The sequence below is a fragment of the Gymnodraco acuticeps genome, unplaced genomic scaffold, assembly GCF_902827175.1.
Source record: "Gymnodraco acuticeps unplaced genomic scaffold, fGymAcu1.1, whole genome shotgun sequence".
NCBI lineage: Eukaryota > Metazoa > Chordata > Actinopteri > Perciformes > Bathydraconidae > Gymnodraco > Gymnodraco acuticeps.
The window spans coordinates 760,177-777,868 of record NW_022991325.1 but is presented as its reverse complement, the minus strand read 5'-3'; the positions used below and the strand labels follow the sequence as shown (position 1 = coordinate 777,868).

General features: G+C 41.3%; 1 protein-coding gene across 1 annotated transcript in view; it reads left to right on the top strand.

Annotated features, from left to right (window-relative positions):
* Positions 1-17,692, top strand: part of rptor (regulatory associated protein of MTOR, complex 1) — a 262,325-nt gene that overhangs the window by 155,905 nt on the left and 88,728 nt on the right. The window contains 3 exon segments of the mRNA XM_034240379.1: positions 1,476-1,576; positions 5,870-6,014; positions 15,385-15,460. Of these exon segments, the coding sequence (XP_034096270.1) occupies positions 1,476-1,576; positions 5,870-6,014; positions 15,385-15,460 (322 nt within the window).

Below are 17,692 nucleotides of genomic sequence, written 5' to 3'. Positions count from 1 at the left end.
TCTCGGCTTTGCTACAGTGATTACTTTGGCATCATCTTGGTCTCTGTTTGAAAGAGATTTCCCTGCTCTCATTTCCAGGGCGTCCCACCCTCAAGTTACGGAATAACTAAAATATGTTTTTTTAAATACCCGACTTTGCGCCGGTGGTTTCTGTTCAAATAGATGAATTATAACTGGGTTTACACAGTTCATGTCTCTAACACACAGTTGTCTGTATACTGTATCCTAGTCATGGATCAAATATAGTAAAATCGCATTTAATACACTACTATTCTAGCCAATGATCAGTAAAGTCAATCTACCCATCTCACAGGCTTGGGGTGGTGATAATAACTAATTGCAACCAAAATAAATTGACATATTAAATGTATGCAGACAGCGTAGCCCTACAACAAGTTCATATTTAAAAACGGAAAGCAATTATTAATAATATTACCCCTTGATTTGCCCCTGCTAACAAGAAATAGTCCGTTCCACTGCGTACCAATGGCTGGAACTGCGGCGACAGCACCAAACTTGAAATTGAAGGCACAACAGATTGCGGTTTTCTGTAACTGTGCAAGTCTGTTCACATTTTATTTTCCATTAACCGGTACTTAAACTCTGTCAGAGCCCATAACTTCTTCTCTTTACGGTTGACTTCCTGTCTGTCTGCCATTATGAATTCAAATCATGTGCTCTCCATTATTATCAAATATAATAGTCAAAAAGTATTCAATGTTGTTTTCTTATTAAAAAACGAATGTGTTTATTAGGCCACAGCTGATATTAAATCAGACTTATTTTTGCCGATTGATATGACTGCACATTCCTTGATTCGAGCTTCCTTAGCAGCAGACCACTGAGTTTCCAAATTGACCAATCAGAATCAAGTAGTCAACTAATCTGTGTAATAACCATGGTTAATGATACTGAAGTGATAAGACTCAAACAAGAGCAAAACATAATTTAGTTTTAAATCAGGAACATGTATTTTGAATTATTCATATATTTTAATGACGCACCTGGATTTTTATATATTTGGGCATTTGGGTGATAGGAAGAGCCACTGGACCTGGTGTTTCTTAAATAAAGGCAACAACCAGCTGACAACATACTTTTGGATGTTTGCACGTTATTCTTGATACTTCTTAAGTCAAAGTACTTTCCATATAACCACTGCCTCTGGGATTAGTGTGTCTCCGTACCTGTACCTGTAATCTAAACAGAATGACACATCCTGTCTGCCTCACGCTGCTCTGAGTCTCAGCTCTTAGCCTTCAGTATCTCCTCTTTGTTCAAGCAGGCATGAATATTCAAACGTGCACTCATTGTCAGTCTCTGTGAGTCAGAGCCTAAGTGGCTGTAAATGTAAATGTCTTCAGATGAGTTGTGATAATACTACTGAGCAGTTGCTACTTGGTGCTCTGAGTCAGTGATGGGACGTACAGTGAGCGCGGCTGACACACTGCCATCTGTGTTGTGTGTGTGTTCAGGATCCCTGGCAGGCTCAACGACAGACGCACTCCCCTCGGAGAGCTCAACTGGATCTTCACCGCCATCACGGACACCATCGCCTGGAACGTGCTGCCCAGAGGTGAGGCTACCTGTTTAATAGAATAGTTTACGACAAAGTGGATTATTTTGTGGTGATGTGCAGTTTTTTAACTTGTGCGAGATCTCTGTTGAGTGATTTGAGTGCGCTATTAATATAAATGATAGAAACTAGTGCGGCACAATTAATCGATCAATCAACCAATCATATTTCATTTATATAGCCCAATATCACAGATTACACATTTGTCTCAGGAGGCTTTACATTTTATACAGAATACCACACCCTCTGTTTTTAGACCCTAACAAGGCACAGGGAAAGAGTTCACAAATATTCCCTGAAATAAACTGGGAAATAATGTCAGAAACCTCAGTGAGGGCCACAGAGGAGGGACCCCTCTCCCAGGACAGACAGATGTGCAATAGATGTTGTGTGTATAGATGAAAAAAGATGATACATTTGCAAATAGACAATCCAAATGATAAAAATGACAATGTTAACAAATAGAAGAAAAAAAACAGATGGATCCAGGCAGGATTAAACGATCCTCCTGGTGCCGGCAAAAAATGATAACTTGGGGTTCAGCACAGCCATGACTTATGATCAAGAAATAACCTTTAATACTGGCAACATTCCAGGTGGGAGAGACCCAAACTCCAGGGATGATGCCACGGGTACTAAAATGCATTTTGGGGGAATGAGTGCAGACAGAAAATAAAAAAAGATGTGAAAAAAATGAAAGGGGAAAGTCCTCCGACAGTCTAAGCTTATACCAGACAGACTGAGCGTATTTCAGCACAACTAGGGGCCTGAGCCAGCCCTTACTATAAGCTTTATCAAGAAGGAAAGTGTTGAGCCTACTGTTGACTGTTAGACGATGTCTGCCTCCTGAACACAAACTGAAAGGATTACATTCAGTGTTTCCCCTAGGATGGAGTCATAGCAGCGGTGCTAAGGCAAAATGTGAGCGTGGAGCGCGTGGAATTTTTTAGTGCGTGCAAAGTGCGCCCCGCCAATATGTTTCTATGTGTCTGCCAGCACAAGAAAGGCTCTTGAGGCCTAGTGCATACAGTGGCAATGTCTCAAGATTTAGCAAAATACACCTTTATTGAACAAATACTACAAATCCACCTAACAAACAATCAAAAAGGGTCACCACTTATTATTATTTTAATAATAGCCGCCGCTATTTGTATATAGGGGAAACACTGACATTTATCTCAGACCCTCACATCTGACCAGGAACACCCCAAAATGAATGTGGTAAAAATGGAAAAAACCTTGCAGAGCTACAGAGGAGGATCCCTCTCCTAGGACGGACATGTGTACAATAGGTGTTGTTTATGTATACATTTTAAAAAGAGCTGACTCAAGGCAAGCCTTAAGCCCACTCTTAATTGTGGAGAGGGGGTCTTCCTAACGAACACAAACTGGAAGCTATATCCACAGAAGAGGAGCTCAATAGTTGAAGGCTCTGGCTCCCATTGTACTTACTAACACATATGATTTTAGAGGCTCTAGTAACCACTTGTTTTTGGAACGCAATGCACTTGTGGGGCAATAGTATACCATGAGTTCTTTAAGAATGAGATGGAATCAAAATAGTATCATAATCCCAATTTGGACCATGAAGCACAATATTTGGTTAAGGCCAAAGTAGTGTTAAAGTACAATTTAAATTAATATTGAGTCCTTACCTGATCATGTGAGTAACGTTTCCAAAATAATCAAAAGCTCAATATCGTGAATTGGAATATTGGTCAAACTAATCCTCTCTACTTATTTGTTATCAAATTGTGCACGCCTAATAAGAACAATAAGCAACACTTTGAAAATAAGCCCCAAATACTGCTGTTACCAGTGTTGAAAGTGATAGTCACACTTTTAAAGAAACACTTAACACAACGCTTTAAGACTGTTGAAAACAATCTTTATTTGTTGCCATGTTGCCTGGGATAAAATATAGAATGACAGCGTGTTGAGCTCTCAGGGAGCCCAATTTAGGGCACCTGAATACAAACAGCAGTGAAGCATCAGCAGTACTAAACTTCCAGAACATCCCTCGAGGTTGAAAATAGTGAAGACGTTGATATAAAAAGCCAGAAGTGCAGTTTGGCGTTTCAAAAAGATTAATTGTGTTTAGAGTTTCTAGCACAGTAATTGGGGGTATCATTCTAACAGCAACATGGCGACCGCAAAAGCAAGTTAAACACACACACTCGAGCAAAACTCACCCACACTGAGACTAAACACTACCCACAGGCCTTCATACTATCCTCTTTTTTTACAGTGACTTTTGCATGCAGCACATATCTAATTGCTCACCTGTCTTTTGTATGCAGCACACACACATTCACACTCACACTGAAAGACTCGTATGAGACAAACTGTTTCTCAGCTCGAATGGAAATGTGACAATGCTGATGGCTGCCAAAGCCTTTTAAACCCTGAGGCTCTGCTGTTCATGAAGCGTCCCAGAAAGAGAGAGAATCCCTGTAATGAAGGCACTGCACACCTAATCCACACGCACGCGCGCGCACACACACACACACCACACACACACACACACACACACACACACACCACACACACACACACACACACACACACACACACACACACACACACACACACACACACACACACACACACACACACACCAGAGATTGGCATGGAACTGGCCTGGCCCCATTAACGTGAATAATGCGGCTTTCACACCAGCGCTTTTCCCTTTCTAGCTCCGAGCGGGAGCTTTTCTGGTTCAGCTCCGGTTTCCCTTTTCTGCTCCCGCTCTGTTCACACCGCCCAGAGCTGCCGCTGCTGCGTCATGACGTCACCGTTTACGTGCCTGTTTCATAAAATCCAAACCGCGCGGAAATCCCTCACATCGACAACAATAACAATGGCCGATTGTATTAAAGCGCTGTTCGCTTTGGTTATCCTCTTACGAAACGAAATGGAAGGCATCGGACGACTTTACAAGGGACGACTTTACTTGGAACTTTACAAACATCACATGCGAAATGCAAGACTTCTTTGTGGTCTTAGCATCTACTTCAACCCGCCTCGACGTAAGAGAGACATAAGCGACGCCGCCTCTTAGCTTCGAAGCTCTTGCCTCTAGACCGAATTTTTTGGAGCTGGAAGTGAACCGGATTCCGGAGCTAAGAGACGGCGCCTCTGGTGTGAACAGGAAAAACCGGTACTTTTCAGGCTCCAGCTCCGAGCCGGAGCTGAAAACGCGTTGGTGTGAAAGGGGCGTAAGTTAATACATGAATGAGCTGTTGAAAATGTGACCAGGACCCAATCTGCATATCACTGTCCTCTATATTCTGTAAGCATATGAAACTAGCCTGTTTATCTCTCCAAAGTGGCAATTAATTAAACGTCCTCCTTTTGCCCTGTTTTATCTTCATTCACTCATTCCAGGCCTTGTCTTTCCCACTAACTGGCTTTTGTCTTCAGTGGGAAAGGTTACAATCAAAATTCCTTCCAGAGATAAATGGTCTTGTAGTGGTATTTAATATTGATTTGCTCCAACTCTTTGGAAATGATGGAAACACCTGTGAAGTGAATATATCATTTAAAAAATCAGCGTTTGCACAATCTTTGGATTTATTTAAAAAATGAAAATGCTCTCCTCAAAGCTACCAGACTCTATTCTAAACACCCAGAAATTTGAAGAACATCATGAAACAAACTTTGTTTAAATTGGTCCTTTTAAACTGATTTTCAGGTTCATATTAGTATTTCGTGTCTCCCCTGTCACATGTCTGTCTCTATGCTTTCATGTTCAAAAAGCTCTTTATTTTTCTCATACTGCCTGTGCTGCAGCACCTCTTTTCACCCCCTGTCTGAAACCAGAGCCCAGTCTGCTCTGATTGGTTAGCTGGCCAGCTCTGTTGTGATTGGTCAACCGCTTGGATTTGTGTCAGAAATGTCCCCCCCATTAGCCTATCTTGTACAATGTGTTGGAGCGCTAGCCAAAAGAAGCACAAGAGTTATACAGTACTATGATGTCAATGTCCATTTTGGCCAAAACACAAAAAAAAAGGGAAAAAGCATAAAAGGGCCTCTTTATAAGATAAACTGGAATAGTAACAAATGTGAAAAACTAATTAACTGCTGTAAAATAAGCACTAGCATGCTCAAACGCAAAACACCAGAAAATGAAAGCTTACTCGACAAGAGACCAATGCCTCTTTACGTGTGTTTCCCCTGCATATATGCACTGATCTTGGTTGAATTAGTTGTATAGTCCTGTCTTTTCTAGTTTTCTAGTCCTTTCCTGTCTCTGGTGTGAAGCCTCATTTCCATTCTGCCTTTCTGTCTCAGATTTGTTCCAGAAGTTGTTCCGTCAGGACCTGCTGGTGGCCAGCTTGTTTCGCAATTTCCTGTTGGCCGAGAGGATAATGAGGTCTTACAACTGCACCCCGGTCAGCAGCCCCCGCCTGCCCCCCACATACATGCACGCCATGTGGTAAGACACACAACAAAGCATCACACGCACAGAGACACAGAGACACACAGAGTCACACAGACACACACAGAGACACACAGAGACACAGACACACAGAGACACGCAGAGACACACAGAGACACACAGAGACACAGAGACACAGACACACAGAGACACAGACACACACACAGTGTTACGTTCCCTCCTAATCTAGGGGTACGAAGGGAAGTAACAAAGCACAGAAAGGACCAGGCACGAGAAAAAAGAGCGGAAACTGATCTTCTGAAGCCACAAAGGGAGGTTTAATTACCAATGATGGACAAGCAGAAAACGGGCTCACCAGCCAACTTGCAAAGCAAATTAAGATACAAATATAATCAGGTCCCACACAGAGACATAGACACCATGCAGCACCCATGCAGCCAGAGAAGAAGGGGAGAGTGACTGCAGCTTTTCTCAGGTCCTTTATGGAGGCCCTGATTGGTGATTGGGAGCACCTGAGGAGAAGCTTCACCTGGAGACAATATAGAGGGAGAGAGAGAAAGACACACACACACCCAAACACCAGCACCCACTACGGCACGTAACACACAGACACACAGAGACACACACAGACACACAGAGACACAGAGACACAGAGACACAGACACAGCGACACAGAGACACAGACACACAGAGACACAGAGACACAGACACACAGAGACACAGACACACAGACACACAGAGACACAGAGACACAGACACACAGAGACACAGACACACAGACACACAGAGACACACAGAGACACAGACACACAGAGACACAGAGACACAGAGACACAGACACACAGACACACAGAGACACAGACACACAAAGACGCACAGAGACACACAGAGACACAGACACACAGAGACACAGACACACAGAGACACAGAGACACAGACACACAGAGACACCACACAGAGACACACAGAGACACACAGAGACACAGAGACACAGACACACACAGAGAGAGACACACAGAGACACACAGAGACACACAGAGACACAGACACACAGAGACACACAGAGACACAGAGACACAGAGACACACAGAGACACAGAGACACAGAGACACAGACACGCAGAGACACAGACACGCAGAGACACAGACACACAGACACACACAGACACACACAGAGACACACAGAGACACACAGAGACACACAGAGACACACAGAGACACACAGAGACACACAGAGACACACAGAGACACACAGAGACACACAGAGACACACAGAGACACACACAGACACACACAGACACACAGAGACACACAGAGACACAGACGCTTTGTAGAGCAGAAGGCAAGAGGAAGTTAGTTAAAACACTGAAGTTAAAGGATGAACAGACCTAACAGATAATATTCTCTGATGAGACGCATTTAGTTTGTTATGGTATACTTAGTATTTAATAATCTGAATGCTTACTTTTTAACAGCCAGGGAGGCATAAAATAAATGTATTCAACTCAGGCACTTCTGAGCACATGGCAAATCTGCCTCTGGGTTTATTTACCCAAAAAGTGATTGCCTCTTTTATTGAATAAAAACTCCTTTTACAGAAGAGATATCTACTTTAAAAAACAACTGGTAACAATGCACTTTGTGTTCAGTTAGTTTGTTGAGTAATGTTTCTTATCACCATAGGTAATTAGATAAACAGACCATGTTTAGCCAAAGTGAGATACTCCCCGCTTTGCTTTCTGCCCTGCTCTACAAAGCTTAAAGCTATACTGGCACTACAGATGAAACTTGCTTTTATTATCTGCTCTGTGCATTCAGTTTCAAACTAGTAGCAGGCCTCACTGCTAACTTGTTTCCTCAAAAGTGCTTCCTATCAACTCCAATATTTTTATATTGTATCTGCTAAACAAAACAAACGGTAAACAAAAGTATACAAAGTACTCCGAGACAACTTCCTGTATGTGTGTCACGTGAGTCTTTTTATTTGATTGGGAGACGTCAATTTGAGCACAGGTTTTGATCTTTCGGCCCCATAGTCTCAGAAGTGAAAATTGGACCCACTTTTCACAATCCATCTTACGGACATTCTGACAATAAAAAAAAAAAAATTCAAACGGACACATTTGTAGAAAATGAACTTTGACCGTGACTGGTCTATGGCCCCATCTTAATACCCCTCCTCGACTCCTCCTTTCCCTCACTCGCGTCCCTTCCTTACGTCTTAGCTCCGCCTCCGTAAGATGCGAGCGAGAGACACGAGGAGGTGACGGGAGGACAGAGGAGTCCTCAGGTATTAATTGGGATGTCCTCGTTCACTCAAACGTCACTTTTAAACGACGTCTGTTAATGATGACATGCGCACAGCTGTATACCCTCTCATCGGGCTTAACTGAATAACCCTTTAGAACCGGCCCATTTCTGGTTAAATATTTATTTAAATGAAGGAATCTTTCTCTTGTTAGTCAAGGAATTCAATGTATGATGGTTGGTCCTGCTTTTGTGTTCCGTTTTGGTGTAAAATGTAGCCTACATTTAAATAAATATATAATTATAGTAATGTGAAAGCCTTTTAGAAATGAATAGCACATAATAATTCCCACGGAGCTGTGAGCACTTATACATTTATATGACGCTTTTCCACTCATCTTCCAGTTGTCGGTTTTCCTCTGTTGAAATGGACCAGCTGTGAAGGTGGGGGCGGGGCTTTTATACGCGAGTAGTGAAAACACTTCCGCGTAGTCTGCTCGTGTGTATCCTCCCTTTCATCTCCTCCCGCACCCCTCCTCCCTCACCCCTCCTCGACTCCTCCGTGTGCATTTCAGCTATTGGGACGTCCTTCAAAATGGCGTGTCTTGATCGATTTCCGGGTCAAGTCCCGGAGGAGGGGAAGAGAGGAGTCGAGGAAGGGTATTGAGATGAGGCTTATTTCTCAGCAACAAAAATCACACAACACCTTTGCTAAAGTTAGCTAAACTATATCAACATTTTAAACTGGCGTCAACTTACAAACTCCCTAAAAAAAGTAATGGAATGCCAAATATGTTTCTCATCTGCATAATGATCTCATATTAACTGTAAACAGATCAAACCACATATTCTTAGGTGACAGGAAATTTGAAGCATTTCATAAAGTTAGCGTAGCTTGTAATACTTAAAGGGGACCTATCATGCAAAATGCACTTTTGTACGTCTTTTATACATGAATATGTGTCCCCGGTGTGTCAGGGAACTCACCGAGTGTCAGAAAACACAACCCTCTCTCTTTTCCGCCGTACCTAAATCTCTAAAAACGGGGCTGCAACAGAGCTGATTATTATTTGAATTTTTCTGACGTCAGAAAAGGGGTGCTCCGGCTATATGGGCAACTCTCCACCTATCAGGGGAATGAGAGACCGCTCGTAAGCGCTGGAGACGCTGTAGTACATATGCCAGGCCTGTAAGTGGCGCTGTAGTCTGCCACAAAAGCCGAATCGGCCCTTGCAAAAATAGGGCTAAAAAAAGCAAATAGAGCGAAATGAGGCATGGCCAAAATGCATGAAAAAAACTAAACTAAAACTAAAAAGCTTCACAGACATGTTTTATATAGGTATGGCCCTACAATATATGTTTCAAATATAGCATGATAGGTCCACTTTAATTTAGTTTTCTCTTCGGAAATGACCAGGCCTGACACAAATCAATCCTCTCAGCAATGTACTGTAGTGTGTTTGCCAAAATGTCCGATTATTGAACTGTGAAAATAATGTGAGAGTAACCAAGATAATACATAGATACAAATACCGAACTTACTGTACTTACCTGTTTTGTTTCAAGTTAATATATCTGCTACTGTATGTTGCCAACAGGAAGTGAGCCGTCATTCAGCACAGAAAGCTCATGCTCATAGGATTCCTTTTACTGCACTTAAATAAGCAATACAACCGCCTGAAGCATCACCTCGGATATATAGCGTCATTTTCCACTTAGTCACACCAATCAATTCAAGTTTTTAAAAGAAGCACAAACATAGTCCATCATCCATTTAAACACACAGCCAATGTTGTAGTTAACGTTTATTCCCCAAGCCGCATTCATTATATCAAACAGAAAAACGAAGTCAATGTGTTAATAAGTCACAACTCTCAAAATAAATACTGTTGAGGAAGCGTGAGCCAAACCATGTAGGTGTTTAATCTGCTTCTGCAAAGCATATGCACACACCTCGTTCATGCTTTAATTTCCTTGATATTTGTGTCTCAGTTATTTCTGTTAGTTGAGGATTTCCAGTGTTGCTGTACGTGTTGCTGTACGTGTTTCTCGCTGCTTCACAGCAAGGCTCATCCTGCAGCATCTTCACTGACAGCAGCCTGAATAAAGACTGAGCGACACGAGACAAGTTGCATGGAGGATGGGCATCGCTTACTCTTAACCCCCCACACACACACACACACACACACACACACACACCCTGCAGCCTTATACCTCCACCTTTGACTGAAAGCTACACAATAACCTTATCTCTGGGGATATTAAAGACTCAGTGAGGCGCAGACATCTCTAGCTGTCGTCAATCACCCATTTACCGATTAGGGTAACCTAATAGTATCATTGATTCATATAATGACAAATATTATGATTTAATTACAAAATAATAATATAATGTATTCAAACTATGGGCATTATAATATACTATGATCCTTTGTAAATTATTAATAAAACAGAGCTTCTTTTCTGATTTGCCCATATTTTCTCATCACAAAAATGATAAACGGACAAACAGAAACGCTTAAAATCCATTGACTTTATTTATATTAACATAATTAGGTCATCTCGAGGTATTCACAGATATAAGAAAGCATGGAAAAGACGAAAACCTACAATAAGCCTTTACATTTTGTAATTAATGGAAGTATCTGAAAATAAAATAAACAAATGACTCATAATCTCCTAACAGACGAAATGCCCATTGTATTCCAATACAATTAGCTTCAAACTTTAATGGCTGACTTTTCATGCTCCTCCACCCCGTGCTGGAAACATTCTCCCATCATCTATCTCCCTTTAGTTACACAAATACTTCTGCCACTATCTGTTGTTTCTCTTCTTGCTCTTCTATAAATGCCTCCCTCCATCTCTCCCACTCATTATCTGGCTTGTGTAAAAAATAAGATAGAGCTCTCACTCTATTCGCCTGCAGGAGCGACTTGTTGTGTAACACCCTGGCATCACTGGTTGTAAAGAACACTGCTCCTCCAGCAGGCAGTAGTCTCTCTCTCTCTCTCTCTCTCTCTCTCTCTCTCTCTCTCTCTCTCTCTCTCTCTATCGACTATCTCTCTCTCCTCTCTCCTCTCTCTCTTCTCTCTCTTCTCTCTCTCTCTCTCTCTCTCTCTCTCTCTCTCTCTCTCTCTCTCTCTCTCTCTCTTCTCTCTCTCTCTCTCTTCTCTCTCTCTCTCTCTCTCTTCTCGGCTGGTACCCATTCTTGTAGATTGTTGTCTTTATTGCATTTTACTGCCAAAAGAAATTGGGAGTTGCACTTTGTTTCACAGCAGCACATGCAGTATTAAGCAGGAACGACAGAGGGATGTTTTAAGAGTGTTGGAAAAGAGACTGAGGGAACAATAAAACATGGAAGTGTCAGAGATAAAAGGCGAGTAGAAAAATAAAAGTTTAAATCAGCCTAGAAGGGCAGGAGGGGGGGTGGGGCTATGGAGAGGGGGTGTTAAGCAATTTGGGACCCGGGTTGATCGATGCTGGTGCCCTAACACAAACAGCCATTGTTATTCAAATGTAGCAGAATAAGGCAGAGCAGATAAACCCATGGCTGATTACTCCCGAGTGGGCCGTTAAGAGTGGGTCTACTTTATGTGTTTGTGAGGGCGATGCACCACTCTGCAGGCAGCAGGAAAAATAGCTGAGTCAGCCGCCAACTGGTGCCCTGCACTCCACTGTAGTCAGCCGTCCCCTCATCTCACACACTGTGCTCACACACACACACACACACATACACACACACACACTCACACACACACTCACACACAGACAGGTTTTGGTGATGAGTTACTCATTGGTATTGGCAGTCATCAACAGTTGATGCTGTCCTCTCTCACGGTGCGGCTCCCTCTGCTTGTTTCTTTACTGTAGGATTACGTAAACACCAACAGGGATGGATATTTGTTGGAAAACTTTTACTGTAGCTCAGTTACAAAAAAACAGCAGAATTTATTTATATTTGCTGGTCTGGATACGCACTGCAATCAGATAACGTTGTTCTGCTCTGGTCAGAATTAACTCAAGCACATACATAAAACTCCCCCCTAGATCCAGATTTTGACTTGGATTTAATTGTACTTTGCTTTCTTTGTATTAAGACCTACAATTAGGGACCTTAGAAATGAAAGTGTTAGAATTGCTGCAGGGACTGACTCAGCTAGAACATAAACAAATACAATGGATCTTAACTTGCATTCATGAGGTCTCAGAAAGGTCTTAAAAAGTCTTACATTTAACTTGAAACCTGTTTATTTAGTTGAATTTTCATTTGGACTAAAACGTTCAATGTACTTTCTCATATCTGTGAATTACTCGAGAGGACCTAAAAATGTACCACGATACAAAATAAGAAAAATACAAGATATGTATTTGACAGCCTGCTCAATTGTTGAATTGCATATGTGTTTACAGTATATTCACATATATGGGTTACAGTATATACAGATTGTTGTATATGTGATACGTGGTTGTATAAATAGGAAATATACAGATAAGGTTCCATTAGGTACAAATAATGAGTGAATTAGGTTTTGTGCCATTAACTTTTTATTACATATAAAAAAATCCTACAAAACAAACAGACCAAAGGATAATAGACAGATATGCACACAGTAACACTGAGCCCGAAAGGGAGGAAAAGAGCTTATGTAATGAAAATGTACAAATGCAGATGAGTGACACAGCATTTTGCGGACATTACACATTTGATAAAAGATACACAGACATGGGAGATAAGAACATTCAGCACTACTTCATCACGGAGAATCAAAGTAGATGACATTCTGAAAAAAGTTAAGTGTGATGGAGAGAGAATGAGTTTTCCATTGAGTGGAAGTCATTTACTTAGCAGCAGTCAAAACACTATATGACTGGGGGGGGGGCGGCACCGTCACGGAACACTTCGATCTGAGGTTGGATAACTTCTAATAATCGGCTTTCAGCTGGTGTTGTCAAAGTATAACCAACATACATGAGAAAATCACATCTGAGTACTTTCCATCAAGGTTATGGCCCCGCCCAATTTTGGGTGAAAATATCGGCTGTTATTTGACTTGCAGTGAATAAAAAAAGTTAGGAATACGATGCATTTGTTCATCTACACAACAAGCCAAATACATTAATTAGTTACGGAACAATGACACAATGACATCCGTCCCTTTTTCTGTCATTTGGACACATTTTTGCAAGACACAACATGGCAGTTTTTTGGCACAATGGAACCATTTTTTCCACTTGGCATCAATTATTTGTTTAAACCTTGATGACACCAGGCAGTGACGTAGCGCTGCTCTCATCTTTACCTATGCATATTTTCCCTCACAAAAACCCTACCAAAGGGATACTGGATCTGGATCACCCCCGTTTTTAGAGATGTAGTAAATGACTTTCCATTGCAATGAATACGTACCACTGGCGCCGCTGCTGTTAACAATACTCACAGTAGCAGATGCTCAGCAAAATAAATTAAATACAGAAGAATAATGCACTAAATATTACACTTAAAGGTCTCCTATTATGCAATTTTTAGGCATATATTATGGGTCTCAGCTCAAGATCAATATAAAAATATATAAAAACATATCTATGATGTGTTTTGCTCAAAATACCAAAGATCATGCATTTTAGACATCCCTCATATCCCCCTATTTCAGCAGACCTGTGAGAGAACTGCAGGTTCGGGGTCCTTAGCTTGAAAAAAAAAAAGAGGAGGAGGAGCTAATGCCTGCTCAGAATTCTACCGGAGATACAGCTAAATGCTGCCGTGATTAAATGCCATCATGTTCCAAACCACATCAAGGATTATTTCTGAAACAGTATGGAGCTCAAATGCTTTTTCTCTTGTGGGTTTACCACAAGGTGAGTTCCTTTTTTTATTTCCTGCTTTTATACACATACTCTCTCCAGTACAGCGTTAGCTCTAAGTATTAGCGATACTTGCTAATGTAAACAAAGACTATATTACGTCCAGAACACGTCGCACATTGTTTCTGATAGTGACGTTTCTGATAGGTGGGTGTAAAGCCAGCCCACATTTCAGATATTACGTCATATCTGCAGCAAATCTGGATCACCCCCGTTTTTAGAGATGTGGGTAAGGAGGAAAAGAGAGGGTTTTGGCTTTATGTATAAAAGACATCAAAAAGTACCTTTTGCATGATAGGTCCCCTTTAAATCTCAATGTAGCATGCCTGTTCTTTAATGTTATTTTAGCTTGATAGCATCAGATTTGCTTCAAATCTGTTTTATAATCTTAGGTTTAACCATCAATCAGATTTTTTTCACAGTGTCCTTTTTCTTATGTCACACTTTTATATGGCAGCAAAATGAGTACCACCTGCTCTTAATAATGCAGTAATGTGTTTTGCACTGTTGACATTTTAGCTGGAAGGCTAAAAGTGTTGAATGCTGCTGCGACAGCTGAATAAAAAAATGCTCCCGTTTAGCCTGAACATGCTCCTGTGAACCAGTTGACATGAAGTCAGGTATAAATTGCCTGTTTCTTGACTTTTAAAATGTAAAACGGTTGAAGGATTTAAGTGAGCGTCTAGTTTTCCAATCAGACAGCAATGCTTTATATCAGCTCCAGACGCTACCAGATGTCTACATGTTTGCATGACAGCAGTGGATTAATTGTTCCTTTAACGCCGTGCTGTCGACTCAGAGTGAAACTCTATTATATTGCTCCCAGCTTATGTAAAAGCTGTTTAAGCAGCACAATGAGTCTCAGACGGAATGAACACGTTCAGCATCACATTACACAGGGAAAAAGCCCCATCGAGGCCCTGAGCGAAATTTGCCGCAGGAAAAAAGAGCTGGAAAGTGGAAGGAAAGAGAGACAGACAGAAAGGCTTGATGTGAGTTACATAACCCCATGAATTAGATATGATGACCATGAGAGAATGCTGGCGTTTAGAAAGGGATTAAAGGCTCCTTGCTGCCCTCTCCAGGACCTCGGATGGGAATTTAGAGGTATATGTGCTGTAGAAGATGAGCTGAGGAGAATGGTAATGAGAGCGTGGTGGAGTGGGAAAAGGAAAGCCATGACCTATGCTCTGTACCCTTTAGATAGGAACACAGTTTGTGTTTTTCATGTTATTCTGAAAATGTATTATAATGCATGTCGTAATGTGTGTTGTTTGTGTGTCTCCTCTCCACAGGCAGGCGTGGGACCTGGCCGTGGACATCTGCCTCTCTCAGCTGCCCACCATCATTGAGGAGGGCACCGCCTTCAGAGTGAGTGTGTGTGTGTGTGTGTGTGTGTGTGTGTGTGTGTGTGTGTGTGTGTGTGTGTGTGTGTGTGTGTGTGTGTGTGTGTGTGTGTGTGTGTGTGTGTGTGTGTGTGTGTGTGTGTGTGGTGTGTGTGTGTGTGTGTGTGTGTGTGTGTGTGTGTGGTGTGTGTGTGTGTGTGTGTGTGTGTGTGTGTGTGTGTGTGTGTGTGTGTGTGTGTGTGTGTGTGTGTGTGTGTGTGTGTGTGTGTGTGTGTGTGTGTGTGTGTGTGTGTGTGTGTGTGTGTGTGTGTGTGTGTGTGTGTGTGTGTGTCAGAAGACAGCAGACAGGCCTGTCAAGGGACTTATCCTAATATATATATATGGACATGAACTGTAATTTTTCTGTCATCGATTTATTGTACTCTATATGATCATGATCTAGATATATTTTTACATTAATGGCTTATCGAACAATCTATGGAAAAGGTCTTGATCTTTTTCTTTTTTTTATCGACTTATTGTGCGATATCTTTACATGACTTAAATCATTCTTACGTCATTGATAATTAATAGAATAAATGAACATGAACAAGGTAATTTGTTATATATGGAATTGAGCAAGATATTTTTGCGTTACCTACTTAACATACTTTATATATATTTTACATAAGTCCATCTATAATATTAAAGTTTTGTACGTATTCGTAACATTTTTGACACTACCTTTGATACTTTTAACATTATCAACTGACTGTATAATTTATGGACATGACAATTCTCACTTAATCTAACCACGGGACGACATAGGGACAAGAACTAGAACATGTTTAAGTTTCCGGCATATTTTAAGATGTATAGACGCGACCTTCAATAACTTTAATGTTATCATATTATCCTTCAATATATGAGCATGACTTAAATACTTATTACGTTATCAAGTTATTTGTTGATATATGGATATGGCCTGGATCCTTTTTGCGTTATCGACATATGATATAATATATTGAGGCGTTCATTGATCATTTTAGTGTTGTCAGGTAGTTTACCATTAAGGACACATCCTTTGATCATTTTAATGTTATCAATTGACCGTACAGTATATGGAAAGGACTTCAATAATACGTTGCATTACGTTATCGACAAACAGTGAGATGGATTATTTTAAAGTTACAACGTATTGTACGATATATATTGACACAGCCTTTGATCGTTTTTACACGATCAACTTATCGTACAATATATGGTTGTGGTTTTGCTGTGGTTAGCTGTTGTGCTTGATTTCAGAATACACCGTTTCATGGCCATTATTAGATTTAAGATTATGCAGAAATTGCATATGTCCATGACAAATCCTGAAAGTCAACCATTTATTTGGGGTATTTTAATATTCTTATTACAACATGTGAATATTCTTAAGAATGAAATGTTCATTGCTTTTGGAATGGATCTTCTCAATATTATTCTTAAATATGATCATATCAGAGTAATGAAAGGGTCATGATTTGATGCCGTTTATCACAGTTGGTTTTCTGGGACAATATGTTGCTCAACAGAAGTCGTTATCATGACAGGCCTACAGATCCTGCGGCGATTTGCAGCTTCTCTTAAAAGGTGGAAAGATGCTCCATTTGTGTAGGTCAATGCTTATCTGGCATTGATGTATGGCTCTGATCTGGGATCTGCCCACCACTGACGCCTGAAAACATCAACAGTTCTCCACCACCATCTATTCATCTCGAACACACACTCACACAATCTCGTTCCCAGTGGATATCATCGTAAAACGTCAGGTCTAATAATTCCAGCGAGTGTCAAATAAGGAATAGTTGCTGAAAGCGCCTTGAGCCACTTTATGTTGTATTTACTGACATGGCAGGGACTGTGAGTGAGATTCTGAGTGTGATGGAAACACGCTGCACGAGGCTGATTGAAATGATGATGACTTAAGATATCTGAGTCAACTCACAGACACACTCAACTGGTTTGATGGACGCAGCAGAGAGCAGCTGCTTGATCCGCAAAAAAGTCTAAGAGCAGAGAAAATTGTCTTCTTTCCCCGATGTTAGCACTTTCACCCGGGCCTTTTTTTTTCTTCCTCTTTCCACCTGGTGCTCGGAGGTGGGCGTACTCTCCATCGCTCCCCCGGGAGCAGTTTTTCGATCCTCCTCTCCATTCTCCCGCACTCGGGCCGAAAACACTTACCGGCCCCGTAATTGAGCCCTTGAGGACCGCTAAAGGAGATCTTCCCCCTCCGTCT